The following is a 21,804-nucleotide window of genomic DNA, read 5'->3' as shown; positions in this document are numbered from 1 at the left end:
TTTGGGGCAAATCCTCACCAGGGCAGAAGGCCCTTCTGAGATCTTGGACTAGTTGGGCACAATACCTGATGGAAGTTTGTGAGAGTTTTCTGTGGCCATCTTGTGGCTCATCCCATCTTGTGGCTCTGGCGTCTTGCTAGTCACCATAAGCCACTGCTCTGGGGAACAGCAGGCCTCTATCCTGGCACAGCCTAGGCAAGAGCCAGCCTTGCTTCTTTCACTCATTGTACATATGAATTAAGAAGCTCAAGTCCTAGGAAGTTTAACTTGACTTATTTCTGTCAAAATCCTTTCCAGAAAAAACAACACTCAAGGTCTTATAGAAACCAGAATTTTTAAAATTAGTATCTGTTTTCTCACAACATAAAATAATAGCTGCATATATCTGGAGTTATTCTAGTTCAATGAAGTCAGAGGGAGAGAGAAAAACAATGTGTGTGTGTGACACCATGAATGAATCCTACCGTGTCTCCCGGCTGTGGACGCATCACAGACACACGATCATATCCTTTCCTTAGTAGGACCCACAAAGCATCCAGTTTTCCCTGCAAAAGGCAAAAACAAAAACAAATGTACCCAGGTTACAAATGAAACCAGAGCAGTGGCCAGCACAGACATGTAGAACTTTCCATGCTTCTTCAGTCATGTGAACAATATACCACTGGCAATGTGGTTGTAAAGGCTAAGTGACTCTCCAGGCCCTAAGTTCAGGAGCCTGCAGGAATGTAGGGGGAGAAGAGACCCATAACAGAAGGCTCTGTGCTCATGAGGGTACACCTGAGACTAGGGGACAACCTCAGATTTGCAAACACAGAGTTCATTCAGGCTCTCAGCTTTTGCTTTTACCACATTTCCAGCCATATCCTCACACCATGGATCTATCCTTCCAACTTCCGCTGAAGTTTTTTCTTCCCACTTAATGCCCAGAGTTCACGAATGAAGCAATGATAACAAATTCAGGAAAACTACTTAAAGGAAATGTCAATGGAGCAAGACCAATGAAAGGGCCCTGGGATGCTGATCCCTGGCTGTCCCCTAGGCTCACTCAGCACTTGCTCACTAGGACTTGCTCAGGTATACCAGGCTCGAGGGACAGATGATCAAACATCCCAGATCACAACCCCTTTAGACTTGTAGGTAGTGGGTTGAATCTGGGAAGAGTGGGTCTGTGAGTGCTGAAGTTTTCAGTGTGTGATAAAGGGAGTCTACTCCCTCTGGCCATTCTTGTTCCCCAACCATGTTGAAGGAGGCCGATTTCCCCTGCTGCAAATACTAAAAGGAGACAATGACATTTATTTAGCTTTTCTCTATTAACCTTTAATATATTATCTTCCAAGGCAGAAAGGACTTTGAAAATATGATTAAGTTAAGGATCTCGGCAGGGTGGAGGGGGTTATCCTGGACTATGCAGGTGGACCCAATGTAACCATGTGGATAGAACCTTAATAGAGCAGGAGGGTCGGGGTCTGAGAAGTTGTACCAACAGATGGAGAATCAGAGCGATACCTCTGAGGAAGATTCAACTCATGGTTGCTTTGGAGAGGAAAGTGGGCCAGAAAACAATGAATGTGGGCAGTCTCTAGACTCTAGAAAGGCAGGGAGATGGATTCTCTCCTAGAGCCTCCAGAAGAGATGTAGCCCTGGCCTTGCCTTGATTTTAACCTAGTGAGACATATTTTGGGGTTCTGTCCTTAAGAACTATGGAATGATAGGTTTGGTTTAAGTCACTAAGTTAGTGGTACCTTATTACAGCAGCAACAAACTGATGTAGCCCTTTTTAATCCCTGACATAGTCTATGTTTATTTGCCTATTGTCTGTCTCTGCCAACCAGAATGTCAACTCCAGGAGAGCAGAGGTGTCAGCTGGGTTTGTAAATTGCTGTCTGTCCAGTCCTAGGAGAGCATCGGGCGCTCAGTAGATATTAGTTGGATGAATGACTGAATTCAGTGCTTCTAATTGCTGGGCTAGGTGCTATCACAAGGGTCTTCTGGCAAAGTCCAAAAGGATTAGGGAGAGGAAACACAAGGTCAGACTAACAACTAATTTGCCTAGGCACACAGCTTGTAAATTGGAGAGATGCGACTGGACCCCGCAGCTGTGTAATTCTAAAGTTCACATACTTTCTATCATACAACTGTAGATTCTTTCCTGCGCACATCTTTCTGGCTGGAGTACTTGAACTTAGATCCTTTAGAATAGGGTTTCTAACTCCTTGGTTGCAACTCTTCAAGCCCTCATGAAACAATGTTGTGTATTAGGACCAAAATGTTTAAGAAGTAAAACAGAAGCGGAAGGGAAATACTTGAGCCATTTGCCCATGGCGAAGATAACTATCATTTTGTGACAAATTCGTATCAGTTAAATCTGTCTGGGCATGTATATGGTTGGTGTTTGTGTGCCCACACAATGCACACACAGGTACATACTGGGCTGAACTGTGCTTCCTGCTGGGGTCTCAGCGAGCCATGTGTGAAGGCCATTAGCTGAAGGGGCCTCTACAGGATGATGCGGAAAGGCTGGGAAATCCAGAGCCCTTCAAGTTGCTTGACACAAAGCTTTTGAGGCAGAAGCACCAATTTTAAGAATATCATCCTGAAGACTTCATGCTCTGGCCTTGTTTTCTGGTGGGTTATATTCAAATACAAAAAAGTCTGCTCTTGAATCTCTATCAACTCTTGCTCAAGTTCTTGTGGGTTAAACCTTGTCTTGCTAAGTGTCATGTTTCTCATCTCTTTTGGTGAAGTATTTACAAAAGCCTCTAAAAATATTTTAAAAACTGGATGGGACTGCTGCTGTGTTCAGCCTGGTTTTTTGCATTAAACTATTTCAATCACCAGTTAAATGTTTTCCTTTAAGATTCCTTGGGATAAGCATTTATATTTCAGGATAAAACCAGGTGGGTTTCCTGGACGGATGCCTCTTTTCTTTCGCTATGTCTCTATTCTTCGCACATACTGGGACTCCCAGTATTCGTCCTTGCAAATGAGCCCACCCACAGCGTTCTGTGTGCTAATTACTCAACTGCTTTGCACCCGAGGAGCAATGAGACTGGGCTGGAAGATTGTCTGCAGAAATTAAAGCTAAAGCTACACGCAGAGCAAAAGAAGTAGAGCCCCCTCTAGATGCGTCATACCACGAGAATCGGCAGGAAGTCAGGTTTTCTGGTGGCAGCGGGTCGTAGTTTGATACTTAAGCACAGAGGGACAATTCAGACAACCTGAGTTTGTATTCTGGGTCTGCCCCTCCCGGGTCTGCAGCCTCAGGCAAGCTGGTTCAGCTCCTTAAGCCTCACCTTTCTCATCTTTAAAATGGACCACAATGTAACACCTACCCTATAGACTTGTTATAAAGGCCTACAATTAGATATTGGACTTAGATACTCATCTCATAGAAAGTATTCATTAAATGTTATCTGTGATCATGGGAAAGTTGTTAAAATGATCATCTGGGAGGCTCTGCAGAAAGCAGAAAAAAATACAATACAGTGTAAGAATCCGATAATGTGAACTTTACCAGTCTTCCATTCTGTGCCTCCAACCTCTTCCTCCCTTTGCTCGGGCCACACTTCTCATTGCCCTCCAGCCTGCTATGGTCTGGCCTCTCTGGCAGTGTTTGGTAGCCATAACACTCCACCAAAGCTGCACCTGCTCAGGCCACCCATGGATCCCAAGTGCCAAATGCCTTGGCCATGGCTGGGCCTCATTTTACTCAATTCTGAGATCTGATGCACCGGGCCTCTCCCTTCTGCACACTTTCCCTTGGCCTCAGTGCCTCCAGCCTCTGCTTGCTCCTTCCTACTTCTTGGTTAAGGTCTTTTCAGCCTCTACCTGATGCTCCCCTCAGCTCTCCTCCAGCCTCTCCCTCAGGCTGAGTGCTCCCCTTGGGGGGCACTCACCAAGTCTCTGGGGTCAGCTTCCATCTGTCTGCTCATGGCTCACAAATTCTACCTTTAGCTTAGTCCTCCCTTGAATTCTGGATCCAATTACCTACCAAATCTTAGTTGTAATGCAGATGTAGCACGGGGATCAGAGACTGAACCATCCCTTTCCCCAACCCGCTCTCCCCCTTTTGCATACCCTGCTTGGTTCCTGGCACCTTCGACATCTCCCCGGGCAAGCTGGACACTGGAGAATCATTGTCACGTCCTCTCCCTTGGCCAATTCTTCCTACTCAACTTCATGTCTTACGGACATTCCTTCCTTATGTCACAGCTCTCCTGTCACTGCTTTCTGTCCACCCTGTCCTATTGTCTCCATGGCTGCTGCCTTGGCCCAGGTTTCAGCACCTGTCACTCATCCTGTGAACAGTTTCCCGATTGGTCTTTTACCTCCAGGCTCCCAGCCCTCTCTTCTGTAAGATTAATAACAGATTTCATTGCTCTCTCGAATGGATGCTTTGCCGTTAATAAAATAAGCCAAGAAACATCAGTATGAATTTAGGTATGTTATCTAACCTCTCTGTGCCTTGGTCCCCCCCCCCCCCATAAATGGGAACAGTAGGAATTCCTACTTCTGAGGGTTGATGTGAGAAATCAAGGAGCGAGTACATGGAAAGCCTTCGGAATTGGACCTGACTTACAGTATGTGTCTCACCCTGGGAGGGCTTTATTCGGGTGAGCTGCTGTCCTTTGGCTCTTCTGGCCAAGGTGAGACTAGTTAGTTAGTCCTAGTCGTACTCTCTGGGTTCTGAGTTCTAGCGGTCCCGCAGATGAGCCTGAAGTCCCATCTCTGGGGCATAGGAAACAATCTGGGTAACTGATATTTCCAACACCTCATTCTGCTCCCACGGTAGGTAGTTTTCTTTGCAAGAGCTGGAGTAAGTTTTAGAGTAAGTGCGAGAAGAGGATAAAAAATTACTCTCTGAGGTCAAGGAGAAGTCTGTAACAAAGGCTGTTGGAACCTTAATTTTTCTGAACATGGGCAGAAGCCTATCATTTCAAAACAGGAGTTAATGAGGTTATTAATAATAGCCCTTTGGGATGTGAAAAGCCTTGGGAGATTTATCCAACCAGTCACTGGGCTTTACCCAAAGTCTAGGGAGGAAGAGGCCTTTGAGTTGATTCTACTGTTTATCTCGGATTTGAGTGTCCATCCTACACAGGCCTGTCCATAAGACACATTTCAAGACACTGGTCCTGCCCCAGGAGAAACACCCAACGGCTGCTGGGAAGCTGAGACAGAGATTTCCCCATTACCCTCAGGCCCCCCTGTTGAAATATATGAGCTGACATTTAAATTTAACTTTCTCTCATAGGAAGTTGGCATATTTTGACTACAAAATGAGAAATTTACCGAGTCCAGGCTCCCAAACTATACCTCAGGCTCAGACAACCTTTGAATTCACAAGGCAGGCAAATGGGAGCTCTATGTCAACTCTAGATTTTGTTTCTTCCCAAACAATAAGGCAGGGCTGGGAATGTTTATGCGGCCATCATTCAAAGTGTCCTGGTGCCTGAGGTTTGTGGCTGAGTTTCTTTTTCTCTCCTTTTTAAAGTTTTGGCCAGGCAACAGCTGTGTCTTCTCTTCTGGTTTGTCTGCCTGCGCTGCTGGGAAGTTAGTCAGACGTTGAGAATTTTGAGGGTAGCTCAACGATAGGGCTGTTATAGACTAACAGTAGGATTTTTACACCTTAAAATATATGGTAAATACTGTGACCCATGCTTCTCTTTAGATGAAATAAATGAATGGATAATGTTGGAAACACAGCCTCTCACGTGCACACACACACACACACACACACACATACCACATGTACACTCACACACAGTCACACACAGGATACTTTTTGCTTTGCTCTTTTTGAGATTTGGTCATTGTTTAAAAAAAGCTTGCAGCTATTATAAAAAGTAGCCAGAGAGGGACAGAAAAAGTCAGTTCAACATCAGCGGCCTGACAACACTTCGGGCTTTGGTGGGTCTCTCTGACATGCAGCTCCATCCAGCACAGTTTCATGGCTCAATGCTGCTTGATTCCAGGGTCAAGGTGCTTTAGGCCAGGGGTGAAGGCTGGCCTGACAGAAAATGAACAGAACAGAAGACCACCCCCTACCCCCCGCCAGCCTCTGTGAGTATTACGGGCTAACTCTGCCCCTTCACCATCTGGCTCTCTCACAAAGAACAGCCAGCCGGTCTGCCTGGCCGTGCAGGGTCTGGCTTTTGTCCTTCGGCTGTCATTTCTGTCATTTCTAGTCATATAGAGGAGCTACTGGAAAGGGAGAAAATGGTTTCTCTAAAGGCTCCAAGCCTTCCAGCAAACCTGAAAAAAGTGCTGGTTTTAATCTGTCTGGAGGCCATCTATCTGGGTATTACTTAACTTGTCTGAAATGGTCAGTCCCAATTTAATGAGAAGCATGGGGTGCTGTCAATCCGGGGGAGGGGGGTGAAAACCGAGCAAAGGCAAATTAAGGCCAAATATCGGAAAATTTCCTGGTCATGAGCCTGGAATGAGGAAAGGGTGAAGTGTGGCTGCTGTGGTCAGTGCCCTAAATGAGACTGGGGAATGGTGGAGAGAAGCCCATTGTGGACTTCTTCTTGTGATGAGTCCCCACTCCGTTCCCTTAGCACAGGCACTCATCTGCTTCTCAGCTCCTCATACCTGTTCCACAAAATGCATGATAAAAATGAGTCAAATACCATACATTAAAAGATGTATACGATTCTGACTACTTCCATTGGGGGATTTTCATAAGAGTCTTCCCAGTGGCTCTTAAAAGTTTTGCATTAGGTGGGAGTATTGTCCCTATTGTAGTGGGGGCAGAGAGCTGACTGGTCATTCTCCATGAGCTGCCTGCTGCCACCCACTCTCTGCCTTTCTCTGCCTTCCTAGCTTTAAGCCCTAGAAGACTGATCTCTGCAGATAATACCATCTGGTTTCCCTTTGGTTTGGCCAGTAGGTGGTACCAGAGGAGAAGAGGGCAAGATGAGGGAGAGGTCGGGGCATTCGTTCCTTCTGTTTCCTCTCTGACCCCCTGCCTTCTTCAGTGACTACATTCTTATAGGATAGAGATCTGCAAGCATTTTCTGCAAAGGGCCAAAGAGTAAATGTTTTAGGCTTTGTAGCTCAAGAGACAAACTCTGGGATATTATATAGGAACTTCCATAACCATTTAAAAATAAGGATAACCACTCTTAGTTTGTGGGCCATCTATAAACAGGTGGTAGGGAAGATTTGGTGGTAGGAATCAGATTGCTGATTCCCTCTCTCCGGCCACAGCTCCCAATGGGTATCCTCTTCTCCTTGCCACTGGTGCCCACGACACCATCTCCCCTCCTTGTCCTTTAGGCCCGGGGTGCAGCTCCCACTGTTGCTGGTCCCTGTGTGCCTGACCATCGCCGTGAGTGACCTCAACCCTGCCCTCACCAAAAGTTCAACCCTCTCGAGGGTGCTTCTGTTTCCCACCAAGAAGATAAATCCAGTGAGAGGGCTCAGGAAGGGGAAGCGGAGTTTATGGAACTACATGGGCTAATGTTTTTCCCAAGGCCCAGTGAGGTCCACAGGCGCTGCAGCTAAGGTGGGGCTCATCACGGAGCATGAAACTTGTTCAGCAGCATGAACGTGGAAGTCATGGTGACAAGTCTGCTTGGAGACTTCTGGAGAGATGGACAATTTCACTTTTGAAATCCTTTCTGGGCTTCTATTCTGAAACCTCCTTGTTTCTAGCTTTCCCTCCACCAGCCGGCCCATAAACACATAAGATGACCTTTTTTTCCTCTCCTCTCCTCTCCTCAAAGAGATGGTGAAGAAAATGTCACCTTCTTTGTGTTGATGGTGCCAAAGTGATCTGTGAGCATCCTGGGAGGTAGCTAAACCAGTAGCATACTCCGGGGGTGGTTTCCTAGTTAATTCTAGATGTCAGCTCTTTAACAAGAGATGCTGGAGGCCCTCTGGTGGGCCAGGTACCATATTATCACCCACTAAAGATGAGGGAACCATAGCTGCTGTCTCCAGGAAGGTCTGGTCTGCTATGGAGAAGGCTCCAGCATGAGCCGGGCTATTGCAGAGAGTGAGCCGAGCAGGCATTGGCTGGAGCCGCCCCACCAGGAGGAGGCAGTCACCGTTCCCAAGGCCTGGGCCTGTCCACCAGCATCCCAGGTCTCTTCCATTTGGTTCTTTGGGGTTTCCTCAACACTCACACTCTCAGCCACTTCACACGACTACAGCAGTTGTGTCTGTGGTGAAAAGGAGCCACGAACTCTAACGTGGGCCTGCTCGCTGAGACTTTCGGCAAATCGCTGAGGTGTGGTCATGGTCTCTTGGCCAAGTGCCAAGGTTCCAGCCCTCAGGGAGACAGCACCCCTTGGAAGCCTGGCTGGAACTGTCGGTTCCAGACAATTTCTTAACCGGGCTTGTTCAATCCCAGCTTGCTACCCCCACCGCCAAAAGTCGCTGATTTAGTAGATGTGGGTTGGACCCGAGAATGTGCATTTCCAGTAAGTTCCTGCTGCTGCTGGTCCAGGGACCACACTGTGAGAACGAGCAGTTGAACACAGTGACCAATGAGGAGGCCCAAGAGCAGGGACTGTGGAGGGAAGAGTAATTGAGGCAACAGAGGGGTGTGCCTTAGGGAGTCTGGATGCTAAAAAGGGGGCACAGGCTGGGGGGAAAGGAGTTTCACTGAATGAGAAAAAGTGAGCGAGGGGTGACGGCCTGTGTGTCTTTGAAAGTCGCTAAGACTTTAAGATACTCAGTCTTCAGGCCTGGGAATCTGTATTTTTAAAACGCTCAGGGTAACTCTGATACTCACCCAGGTTTGAGAACCTCTGTCTGCTTAATATCTGGCATTACCCAGCACAAATACTCGCTGAATTCATACTAATTCCAAGTGGGTGTTGGGCATGTTTTTAGCTTTCTAAATCTAGTCATTCTCTATCCCTATTTATTTCATAAAACTCCGTCCTAAACCACCAGTTAGCAGAGGAGTAACAAGCTCTCCAGAAAAACTGGATTCTTCAAACAGAATTAATGTTCTTTCTAAATCCAAGATTACAGAAATGAAAACCTGGCTATGACCAAGTATGTTGTGTTAGTCACAAGGTACGGATTCCTAAAAACGACATAATAGAAAATTCCCTTTCTTGTTCATCTCAGAGACTCTGCTTGGCTCCTTCCTGTCTGCGCACGCATGCACGCCATTGCATGTCCTGCATGAGAAAATAATTAGAAGCAAACAGCTGTTGGGCAAGCAAGCTGCGTTTAGCCCACATCTTTCCAGAGTTCAAGCCATTGCCCTGAGGGGGCAGGGCAGGGGGTGGGGGTGGGGAGGGACTTATCTTAAAAAAGAATCTCCCTGCTTTAAACACAGCAATCCAAAATGAAAATACAGTGCTGTTAGCATGTAGCTGGCTTGGCTGAGAAGAGACGATTACCAATGACATTTCACTCCCTTGTTTAAAATGGTTATTTCTTTTGGTTTTGTAGGATAAGGGGTGCTCTAAGATTAGCAAATAATTTAGTGAATGATGAAGATTATTTTCGCTCTCACTGGAAGAGGGGTAAGGCCGTGTGGGTGTGTGTGATGCGAGCTGGCTCTCACACGGGGTCTTTCTTTCACTTGTAGCCTTGGACTTGGTCCAGTTTCTGTTTGCCCTACAGAAATAGAGGAAGAACAAGAGGAAGAGAAGAGAAGCCTTCAGGAAGCATTAGCTACCTTCTAGGGCTTATACTTCCTAAGAGGCCAAAGAGGTTTACTTTCTGGAGCTGTGCAGGGGAAGAGAGAGAGAGTGGGGAAAAAAAGGGGTTTTGTTCACAGCCAGGAAGAGTACTCGCTCTAGCTCCATGGCCAACACCTGAAAGGCTGCCAGGAGGCTTGGATAAAGGGGAATGGGTTTGTGTTATGGCAAGAGGACGAGAGAGAAGGCATCAAGGGGAATGCAGCCATTTTTGTTAGTGGAACTGCCTACGCATGAAGTCATGAGCTAGTAGAGAAATTTGTAGTCACCTTCTGGGGTTACGTCCCTAGTCCCTTGACTCCTAGTCCACTTGCGTTCCACTAGAGTGCCATGGTGATTTTAAAAAGCCTAGTCTCAACTTTGATACTGTCGAAATAGAACAAGTAAGTACCTGTACTTTTAAGTCCATGATTTTAGAACTGTGTTCCCTTGTGATACTCTGGAATTTGGTTGGCTATTTTATCATGTCAAGACTCTGATTCTGCCTATGCAAGTGTCTTAGGAGTGATGATGATTTCTGAGTAAAGAGAGACACACCTTGATCGGGGAGTACCACTTCCGAGGGGAAGAGGGCCGCCGCATGTTGTTGTTGAGATTTCGAGGCTCAGGGAATTCATATTCCTGCTCTGGCATCTTGACTCTGGCATTCTTTGCCTTTTCCAACTTAGCACCTTCTTCTGTGGAACCTTTTTCTCCCCAACGAACCTAAGATAAATAACATATAATAAAATAAAATGACAAAATGAATTATAATGTCCCTGGAGAACAGGCGTCGCACATACACAGGTGACATGCAGGGTGAGTGCGGCCCACTTCCCCCTCCAGGGAAAAGGAGGGTATGGAAAAAGGAGAAGAGGAAGGGTTGAAGGGGCAGAGAGAGCAAGCTGGGCAGATGGATCTTTAGGGAAGGAACTATCCATGCTGTGGGGACAGCATGTGCAAAGACCCCGCAGACCCAGGCAAGAACTTTGGATTTTATTCCAATGAGAGAGAAAACCACTGAGGGGTTTGAGCAGATGAGTGAAAACTACTCTGACTCAATGGTGGGCAAGACACAGGGTTGCGCCGTTAAAGGGGGGATACCTGCCATCTCTCCATCTGATGCTCTATGTAATCCACATCCCCATCTGACCTCAAGTATGAGTTGTCACCAGTTTCCTCTGGTGGCTGACTGGCACACAGATGTGAGTATGGGAAACTCTGTTCTTACCTCCATCCTTTTAATGCCTCCAACGCCTCGCCCGCCATAGTAAGAGGCATCTACCGTAGGCCACTTTTTCTTGGGCAGACCGTCATCATCTTCTTCCTGCAGAAAGATTGTCATACATGAAGAAAGCAAAGCACAAGTGTTCTTTGTACATGTCCACTTTGGCAAAGTGGTTGGGAGGTAACTGCCTGGGTTAAACCCCAGAGTTCCTGGGGCCTTCCTTGGAGCAAGCCACTTTACTTCCTTAACTGTAAAGTTGGGGTAAAAGCAGAATGGCCTGGTTAGGTGCTGGCACAATCCTGGGACTTGTTCCCTTGTGCACCTCTACCCCTTCACGGGGTATTTCATCTAATTCCCTCTACATGTTGATGACTTGTGTGTTTATATCTTCATCCCCGACTCCTCTGAACCCAAATGTTGACTTGACACTGACGTTTCCTCTCAGGGGATAATAACCATCTCAAGAACACCACATCAAAGAGGAGCCTCCCCACATCCGTACTTTAAACTGCTCCTGCTCTAGTCTCTTCCACTGCCTGGAGCCTCTCTTGAATCCTCTCTTTCCCCCACTGTCCTTCCCTGAACTCATCTCAGTTTGCCCGCAACTTCTGTTGAGCTTACTTCTAAAAGATCCCAAATCTGTGATTTCTCCACCTTCACCTCCCTCCCACCCCACTGGTCCCAATTCCCCTACACTTTCTCCATCTAGGTTGCCTAACTAACATCCCTGCCGCACTCGTCGCCTACAGTCCATTCTGCACAGACCAACAGAGAAGAATCCCAACCCCGGCTCTGCCCTGCAAGCTGCGGCTTTAGCTCATCTCTCCAGCCTTCTTCCTTACCATGCTGCCTCCCTGCACTCCAGCCTGCTTGCCCTCTTTCTGTCCTTCAAAGACTGAGCACATTCCTGTCTTGAGGCCTGTGCACTAGCTGTCCCCTTCCTTGCCCAGGAATGCTCCCCCACTGCTCTTCTCATGGTTGGCTCCTTCCTATCACTCCTGGAGAGGTCTTCCCTGGACATCCCTCTAAACTAGGCCCAGTCTCTTCATCCCATCAATCTGTTTCATTTTCCATAATGGGTCCCAACATGGCTTGACATTTATTTATGGTTGGTCTCTCCAGGCTGGAATGTAAGGGTTCCATGGAAGCTTCTGTTTATTGGTTACATTTACCATGCTTTTTGAATGGCACCTAGCATGTGGGAGGTGCCTAAGAATTATCTGTCGAATTTATAGACAAATGAGATGAAATGATTCAAATAAAACAGTTAACCCAGTGCCTGTAACTTAGCTCAGTGATCAGAAGTTTGCGCTTATTATATATTTTTTTAAGATGAAGGGAAAAACAAGAGGAACTTATAATATTATGGATGGAGAAGGGAAGGATAATTAGCAAAACTGCTCCTTATCTTGGCCCCATAATTATTCCTGTTGAGGAGAGAAAAATATCACCATCTACAGCCATGGCTACGTTACAGGATGGTCGTGTGATTTCCCTCCTGAATGAAGAAAGGAGGCTGAAGAAGGAGTCTCTGCAAAGCAGGAGAATAAACCAAAGAGGCTGAAATTGTTCAGAAGAAGCCTGCTTCCCCCATCCTGTGTTGGTGGTACCGGAGAATCAAGGACTTAGAGTGGAGTCCTAGGTGGAAAGGGTCATCCCATGCAGGAGGCAAGGAACCGAGCAATGACAAGTCATCAGCAGGACAGAGATCCAGAGATAATAACAAAACAAAGCAATAACATACGAATGCATTAAGACTCTCTGGGTGACTTGCTTTGCTTGGGATGGGTAGACTTCTTTTTAAAAAAAATTTTAAAATTTTATAGATCGTAAAGGACATGATCACAGCAGACCAGGGGGATCCGCAACATATTGGCAGCTGATACTTGGGTTGGTCCCTCTGTCTTTTTTTTTTTTTTTTTTTAAATTTTTTTTTAAGATTTTATTTATTTATTTGACAGAGAGAAATCACAAGTAGACGGAGAGGCAGGCAGAGAGAGAGGAAGGGAAGCAGGCTCCCTGCTGAGCAGAGAGCCTGATGCGGGACTCGATCCCAGGACCCTGAGATCATGACCTGAGCCGAAGGCAGCAGCTTAACCCACTGAGCCACCCAGGCGCCCCCCCTCTGTCTTTTTAAAACAGATCTGTCCTCCTTCACTGTGGGGCCATGAGCCCTGAACGCCGAGTGGATTCTGTTACCCTTGGATTCTAGGTCTTGAACAGAGCCCTGGTGCCCAGGAGTGGTCAATAAGCAGGTACTGCGTTCATGATAACCACAGCTGAATGTATGAAGCCCTTGCCACGTATCTGCCAGTCAGTCTTCCAAGTGCTTTACATGCATCCACCTTTTAATCTCACAGCAGGCAGCATGGTTCGTTTTACAGAGAAGGAATAGAGCGATTCAGTGACTTGGGTCACCCTGCTCATGGGGGCAGAGCTGCCTTCGAGCCCAGGAAACCTCACTCTCATTTCTTTCTCAGTGTTGGCAACATTCTGGGTTTTGTCCTTTGAATTTTGCTTTTCCAGTCATTTGATGGTATCAAATAAATGCTACTTTTCTACTCCCCCCTCCCCTCCTTGACCCTGCTCATTTGGAGGCTTTATGACTGTAAGATAGGATAAAATAATAAAGTCAAAGAGCCCCAAATATCAGCTCACAGTGAGAATTTCAGAAGGCATAGGATGTCAAAGCAAAAACCTTAGATATCTTACAGTTAAACTATCCCTGGAGGTGGGTGTTTGTGTGTCATATATGAAATGTCGCTTCACGGATGGTCTTGCGCAGTTTCTCAAAGGAGAGAAATGAAGTTACGTCACTCAGAACTGAATATGACAGCACCAAGACATAAGAAACTCCAAGACTAAAGCCGATTTATTCAATAGGGAACTGAAATGGTCTTAGGGGTCTCCTAATTTTTTTTAAAAGAACTGGAGTTCAAACACTAGAGATCATTTACTGGAGCCTATTCATTGCACAGTCAGATCCAGGGAAATGAAGGGATCAGTGGAGCTGATGCTCTGGTCCTGTTCCCTGATGTCTTGTCCTGGGAGTTTCCCCCTACATGCCCCCGGAGCTGCCCTTCCTCATGTCGTTGGTCCCGCCTTGGACCTGCTACAGCTCTGGGCTCTACTCTGCTGCGCATGCGCGGTAGGGGCTAGCCTTCCCACAACAGGAAATGCCTGGACTTCAATCTGCTCCGCCAAGCCCGCCGTGTAATCCCCTGACCCGAGCTTGCCTGCCAAACTCAAACAAGAGCAAAGACAACACAAAGGCCCAGGGTTCGACGGACAGGAGAGTCAGAATTTCCCTGCAGTTACCATGGCTTTGTTTACACATTCTAGAGACGGGAGGGTTTTGCAATCTTCAGAAGAGAAGGGACTCTTTGATGTGTCTTTTCATTTGGCCCGAAACTGATGGAGTAAAATCACAGTCCCCAGCAATGCCACCAAGAACATAGGCAGCACTTGAAGCGAATCTCTAGATCGAATTAAGTAGAAAGTCTCTCTTGGGGAGCCCCCATCACACTGCCCTTCAAGGACGTGGGGGGTGGGGACGTTGAGGAAGAACTCGCTGGACACAGATCCTCTGCGATTATTAAAGGACAGACTGGAGAAGCCACATTGCTTTGCATGAGCAAAGTAATGGGATGGGGGGCTTGTGGGCAGTCAGCAGAGGATGGTGGCTGTGAGAGTGGAGAAATGAGCAGACTGCCTGGGCCCCCCTGAGAAGAGGGCCTCAGGCACCTCCCAGGAGCAGGAATGACAAGGATGGTGGCCTGTGCTGGAACTCACCCCTGTCCTTTGAAACCTTTTCAAGTCCCTATGCAGATGCCTTAGGTTTGGGTGGGGGGAGGTGGGGTCGTGGAGCGTAGGAATCAGGTTTGCAAGATGGTGCTTGGCAGATGAAGAAGATGAGATACGCTGGAGCAAGAAGGAGGCGTCAGTGGTGTCTGGAGAAACCACAGAGATTAGGGAGGGATGCTGGTTTCCCACCAGGGGAAGTTATGTTTAAATCTTAAAGGATGTGGTGGCCCCAGACATCTAGTTGGCTGATGCGTGGGTAAAATGAGTGGCAGCACGTTACTCAGATGGCAGACATCCCTTCTGAGGCTCAGGTCCTCAGGCAGCCTTGCTCCAGGGAGAGAGAGCTCCAGAACCCTGAGCCTGAAACACATAAGCTCAGTTTGCCCATAACTGGGTTAGTCCCATGCCGCCCTCAGACACTGAATTTCTTCATTTTCTAATCATGCCAGACTTCTGGACAACTCCACGCTTCAACATTCTTGGCTCCGTGTGTTCAGAGCATCCTTCTTCTACTGCTTCTACACCTCTTTTAGAATATGGCTGGAATATGGGCTATTCTGTGAAGAACTCCCTGATCCCCCACAGAATTCAAGGCTTTATCCTGGGCCAGATTAGGCTGCTCGTCCCCAAGTCACTGTGCTGCAGGCAACACCTGCAACTATCTATGCAAACGGGAACGTACCTGAAGCAGAATAGAGCCCAAGGAAACAGTTCCATGTGACAGTTCATTGAACTTGTCCTTCATTTACTCACTCCAGCAACTGGAGCTGAGCTCCCACAGCTTGCCAGCACAGTGTTATATTTTGAGAAAAATAAAGAGCGTGAAAAGAGTAAATCTGCTACCAAGATCATCTACATTTATAGAAGAGTATGTTTTGTGAGGGTGACGACATGAGTAAAGGACCAAGGCCACTGAAACTCCCAGGCACATGAGGCTCTGGAGGGCAGAACCCAGAGCAGAACTGGCTGGCCTGTCTCATCTGAGGTCTTTGAGGATAAGCCAGAGAGGTCACTCTCAAGGTCAGCCTTGGAGATGAATTCCTAGGAGTGAACTGGCAAGTCAGAAAAATCCAACAACACTTCTCTTTGTAAATACCAAAAATCCCAGCTGACCAAAGATTTCCCCATTCTGAGTTGCATTTCACATGTCAGGAGCCCATATCATATCTGTTTACATGCAAATACAATGATTAAGGACAGCACCATGATTGTCCTGTATTCTTCAATAAAGAATAGTGTATTTCCTTTTTTAGTATCATTGTTCCTTCTTTAAACGGTTGAAATAGAGAATACTGAATTCTGGGCCTGTTCTAATACTAATGCTTGAGGCGTGTGAGTGTGTGTGTGTGTGTGTGTGTGTGTGTGTGTGACAGTGTGTTTGAAATGTCCACTGAAAAGAAGATGCCTGGCGGTTGTTTGGCTCTTTACCTTTCCAGAGTAGGGGGCAACTCTGACTTTCTTTAGAGACATAGCTGGTCTGGTCCTAGACAACTTGTCTGGTCCTAGACAAGTTATATGATTTTCCCATAACTCGGTTTTCCCATTTAAAAAAAGTTCTTGCCACAGAGAAATTGTTAGGATGAATGAGCATGATAATGAACCTGGAAATAAGTTCATTACTCAAAGCCAGGTGCTTATTGTTAATTGTATGCCCACCCATGTCAGTGTCTTTAGCATACAGCTCTCTTCCTCCCAAAAAAACACAGTCATAAAATCCATGGCAGGTGACTTAGAGAACTAAACCATCAGATGAAGTACATTACTGGATTCCCCCTTAAACTGCCATTCATTTGGAGAAGCTAGAGGCTTTGTGAGGAACCCTCACTCTGCTGCCAATTAGAAAAGACTCTCAACCCAGAAAATACCCCTCTTCGTTGTTGAAATTGAGCTTTCTTGCTTTTACCGAGGTCTCAAGAAAAGTAATTTTTCTTTGTCTTCTCTTTATACAGAAGGATCACTGTTGGTTGCTGGAATCTCAAAAAGTCATGCTTTTTTATATTATGTATTTCAATATTCCTTATTAAAAAGGGACCACTGAGAGCTCACTATAAAGTTGTGTTCATTCTAAGTTTAGCTATTTACACAGTAGATATGTCTCCCTTAGGATATGATGCTTATAGAACTGACGAAAGTTTGGATAATTAATGTTGAACTTGTTCACATATATGGCAGAGTGTTTGACTTTATAGAGCCATTAATTGAGTGTTAGACAATGTGTTAAGTTCTTTGGGGATAAGTCCAAGATTCGTGTGATATAGGTCCTGACCTTCAAGTAGCTAATGATCTGATGCTAACACTGATGCAAAAGAAAAGGTCAGTAAAATAACCCTGTAATGTGGAGAAGGGAGAAATGAAAAATTAGTCCTGATGGGAGGGATTCCAGTGTGTTTTGTGGAGATAGTAGCATGTGAGCTGTGGGACTGGTGGGATTTGAATGCAAGAAACTGGAGTGGAGAAGGTTCTAGAAGTCTAGATTCAGACTGTGATTTTCAGGGCACTTTGTAAGACCCTTTGTAGGGCTAAATTACATTATCTGTTCCTGTGGGATTTCTTTATTTTTTTCTCTGCTGAAACATTAGGAAGGAGATTCGGGCTGCTTAACTCATGAGGCCAGGGAATTATGAAGACCAACATACATGCTGAGTGAGCAGCGCAGCCTGTAGCCTGCCCCAGCCAGCCTGGAAACTCCTTCAGGTCCAACACAGACCCCTAGATCTCAAGGATCCCAAGGTTGTCCTCTTTCAGAAATCCAGTCGGCCTTCTTCAGTTGGAAGTATGACTTCTCTGGAAATAGTGCATGAAACTAGGTGGTGGTGGGTAAATTACTCCCCATAGTCTGGTACCTAAGTCCCCTGTTGTATTTTGACCACAGTGGCTGCCAGGTCACCTTCCAAAGGCAAATGCAGAGTCAGCACCAGAAGAAAGGGCAACAGTTCCTCTAACTGAACAAAATGAAGGGAGGGAACATTCTTCACCCCAGGGCAAACAGAGCAACTTCTTCAAGCGAAAGATTCTTGCCCTATTTTCCTTTGGGAGTATGAGACAGCTGCACACAAGGGAAACCCAGCCAAACTGGAGCCCGTGGAACTCGCCACGGTGCTTTCTCTTGAAGGATTAAGAAAAGGCTTTTGTGGATGTAAAGAGGGTTTTTTTCCTTCCTCCTTTTTGCAAAGCAATGTAATTTCCTCCCTTGATTTCTGGGCAGAAAGTCTGCATTCCAACAATATGTGCTTTAATTGATTACAGCTATTAAATCCCTTGGCTTATGAGCATATGGTTCAGGGTATAATAGACCCATGGAATGTTAAATTCAATCATTCTTCTCTCCATGTGCAGGAAACTTGACAAAGGCATTGGGAAGAGGAAGGGTGAGGGGATTGTGCCCAGTTTGGACACAATAGACTTAAGGGGTTGAGGGCAATGAACTTGAATCCTCACCCCTATAACTTTTGACTCCACTAAATTTTCAGACCTGTAGCTGGCTTCTAAATTGGTGAGTGATGCATCCAAGGAGGCCTGTTGCTTTGGGCATGATCAGAGGATGAGAAAAGCTCCTGGCTGGATGCCCCTGCCCAGGGATGCTCCTTCTCACGGCTAGCCTTTAATGCCTCCACCAGATTTTACCCCAGGCCATGCTTGCACCAGAACGGCCTAGTGACCAATTTATGGAGGAATCGAAGATGTTTTCTATTCCTTTAAATGATGAGGATTTGAGAGCAAGGTCAGGATATTAGCATATCCGTTCCCAACCCTCACATATTTGTATCACTGCCTGGCAAATCTTTAGGTGACATTATTTTCAATGAAAGCAAAATGAAATACTTAAGCGTCAGGCTGTTCCTAGAATCACTAACTATTGGGAGAATGTAACAAATTTGCCCTGATCTACATACAGGAAGCATATCTCTCTGCAGGGAAGAGAGAAACCCACAGGGTCCGTGTCAGAGGAGAAAATTGTATGGATAAAAGTATCTATGTTTGCATTTCAGATTTTATCTTTGCAGGGAGAAAACCCTCCCAAACCATTCTGTCTGTGCGGGCCAGTTCCGTTAAGTTCCTGTTTGTCCTCGATTTGCAAAGGATCCAAGACTTCCTCCCCACTCCCTGGGCCTGATTTAGCTCTACTTTGCAGGGGTCTGAGTCCCGGGCCAGCCCAGCCAGCTCTCTGTCCCACCTTACCACCCTCTCCATCCGGTTGCTCCCTGCTCTGGTCACTTACCTCACTCTCTTCCGCAGGGGGTGGAGGGACCTCCTTGATAATCTGAAAAGGATAAAAAAGAAAAAGAAAAAGTCAGTGGAACGCTCTGGCTACCTGCTTTACAAGAGGCCTGTTCTCCAGAAGGGCCTTGGTAGTATGGCAATAATTACCACCGTGATGGGCCAATGTAAGAAAGGCTGGGTCAATGCCATGATTTTGACCCAGAGATTAGGGCCTCGACTGAAGAGGTACAAAGATTTACATTACAATATTCTAAGATTTTATTCTGCAACATCCCTCTCATCAGGGCTGCAGAAGAGAGGTGTGTGGACACTCTGGGTAGGGAAAGCAATCCGGAACCCCTTCTAGCCAATGAGAGGATAACTGACCCATGGAGGAGGACAGTTGAGGGACAGTGAGCAGTTCCTCCTCCTGCTTGTCTCCAGCTTGCACGCCTCATGTGTAAAAGGAATGCCCTTGCAGTTAATGAGATTTAGAGTCTTTTATAAAGCATTGTGGCCATTACCCACTGTGACTGACCCCACCATGTCCCTTGGAGGCTCCCTCCTCTCACCCCAGGCTTATTAGAATTTTGGGTCCCCTACATTCAGTCTTTTCCTTAGAGAATTCTGCTTATACAAAAGTCATTTTATATATATCTCTTGATGTCCTGGGCTGGCCTGGGCCACTTTGAGCTTGGGAGCTCAGATCCTGCCCACAGGACCAACAAATGCTTACTCTTCCAGTTGGGGTGCTCACCTGGCTGCTGACCTGGGGGCCTATTAGGCATCAAGGTCTTCTTCATCTCTCCCTCTTGAGCACATGTCTCCTTTGATTGGATGACTTGGGGGCCTCCTCGGGGTTCTGACCCCACTGCTGTCACCCACACTACCATTATCTGTAAGATCATCTCTCTGTGTTGAGACATGCTACCGACTTGAGGTTGTATTAACACCGGCCAGGGAACAGAAACTCTAGCCAGCTAAAAGGATGTATTCAATTAATTAAGAGGCAGAGGTTAAGGCCTCTGGGGCTTTCAAGATGTCATTTCATCTGCCCCCACTTCCTGGCCACTGTGGGAAGCCTGCTGAAGGTCTTTGGAAAGCATAAAGCCATGACTTTGCTCACCCACTCAACACTGGCTCTGAATTCCTTAAGGAAATCTCTGGGGAAGGCCACTGCTGTCCAATGCTGACTTCCCATCATGCCAGAGGTGGGGATGATTTTAAAACAGGAAATGGCCAGAAACTGGAGGGAGAGGTCAGGAGTTGGGGACAGCAATCTGGTAGGCAGCTTTTCTCTTAAGGCAGGGTTGGGAGGGAAGTGAGGGAGAGCAGGATATCGAGGAAACAGACAGATGTTGGCAGAGGTGCTAAGGGCAGTGTGCACGGCAAAGATGCTGGATATACAGAGGTTCCATGCAAAACAACTGGGCTCTTGTCTTCGCAGTGTTGCTAGCTTCCTCCCTCACTGCATAGAAGCATAGCATCATTGTCCAATGGGAATCCCAGGCCAGCCTTTTTCTTATTGTGGAGATCTGACAAATTCTTGAACCTCCCTGGGCTCCACTGTTCTAATCAGTTAAATGGGAGTCACATAACCTTGTAGAGTCGTGATGAGCAATAGTGTTTGTAGAACATCTGGTATAAAGTGGTGTTCAATAAATGGTGCATGCTATTATTATTTATCTTTATTTTTTTAAAAAGATTTTATTTATTTATTTGATAGAGAGAGATAGATCACAAGTAGGCAGAGCAGCAGGCAGAGAGAGAGAGCAGGAAGCAGGCTCCCTGCTGAGCAGAGTGCCCAATGCGGGGCTGGATCCCAGGACCCTGAGATTATGATCTGAGCCAAAGGCAGAGGCTTAACGCACTGAGCCACCCAGGCTCCCCTATTATTTTTATTATTATTATTTTTATTATTCTCCTTTGCTTTTCTTTGTTTTCTCCTTTCTCTGCCTCTTTATTACCCCTTTAACGAAGGTTTCACTTAACCCCTTGCATATACTGATCTACTAATGATGATGTGTGGTGGTTTCCATAAAATGAGTAAGGCAGAGGGCTGGTGCTCGGACAGTGGGCAGGGGCTTGACAGTGCCCAGGGACGTCAGGGTGGTCAACAGCAGGGTGTCTCACTACATATGTGTGGGGCACATGACATGAGCCAGGAAGTGCAGCACCAAGTGGCCTACCACTCAGACCAGCCCAATGGTGGCTGCCATTCAGGGTCACTTCCTGAGTATTTACTGAATTCTACATCCAGCAATATCCCAAGGGGGACCCACAAGACAATGTCAAAATACACAGAGTATCAAGTATTCATCGAAGGTGGACTAATTTGTAAGCCAGGTTTCATGCTGACACACTGTAAATGGGCACCTGAACTTCTGGAAGAATGCCACCATGCTCAGGTAAATAGGAGGCACCTCTAGTCTGGTCTTCCTGGATGGGTGCCTAGCGGTACTGAGCAGGAATGACGAGGAAGTCTTCCTTTTGCTTCAAGCTCCGCCACCACCAGGGCTCCCCTGGGACAGCAGGAGCGTGTTTCAAAGAATGATCCAGACAGGCGACACTGAAGTCATTACATGATTATTCCAAGTCATGAAGCTAGACAGGCTGTCTGTGAGTGAGCCAAATGCCTGTGCCAAGACCAGCACACGGGTCACCCAAAGGAATGCTCTGAGCTCAGGGACACGTGATCCTCAACCCTCAGAGGGCCAAAGCCCAAGCCTAGGAGAACAGTTGGGCAACACACCGCATCACTCTCTAGCCTGTGGTACCACTGCAGCCTGGCAGCACAGAGGGGCGCTGGACCCACAGGATAAAATGCCAACTGTCCCACCTCCACAAGGCCTGTGTGATGTGCCCCACCTTCCCACCTCACCCTTCTTCACTCTTCCCAACACTTTGCCTACTTCAGCCTCTTGG

At 46.7% G+C, this 21,804-nt stretch overlaps 1 protein-coding gene across 2 annotated transcripts in view; it reads right to left on the bottom strand.

Moving 5' to 3' along the window:
- Positions 1–21,804, bottom strand: part of ANTXR1 (ANTXR cell adhesion molecule 1) — a 220,999-nt gene that overhangs the window by 47,344 nt on the left and 151,851 nt on the right. For both annotated transcript variants that reach the window (XM_059187868.1, XM_059187867.1), the window contains exons 14-17: positions 18,899–18,940; positions 10,879–10,974; positions 10,206–10,373; positions 465–545 (exon numbers count right to left, since the gene is read on the bottom strand). In XM_059187868.1, the coding sequence (XP_059043851.1) occupies positions 465–545; positions 10,206–10,373; positions 10,879–10,974; positions 18,899–18,940 (387 nt within the window). The remainder of the gene's footprint in view (positions 1–464; positions 546–10,205; positions 10,374–10,878; positions 10,975–18,898; positions 18,941–21,804) is intronic.

Source organism: Mustela lutreola, chromosome 9 (assembly GCF_030435805.1).
Source record: "Mustela lutreola isolate mMusLut2 chromosome 9, mMusLut2.pri, whole genome shotgun sequence".
Taxonomy (NCBI): Eukaryota; Metazoa; Chordata; class Mammalia; order Carnivora; family Mustelidae; genus Mustela; species Mustela lutreola.
Note: the sequence above shows the minus strand (reverse complement) of the source record. Positions and strands in the feature narration are given on the sequence as shown.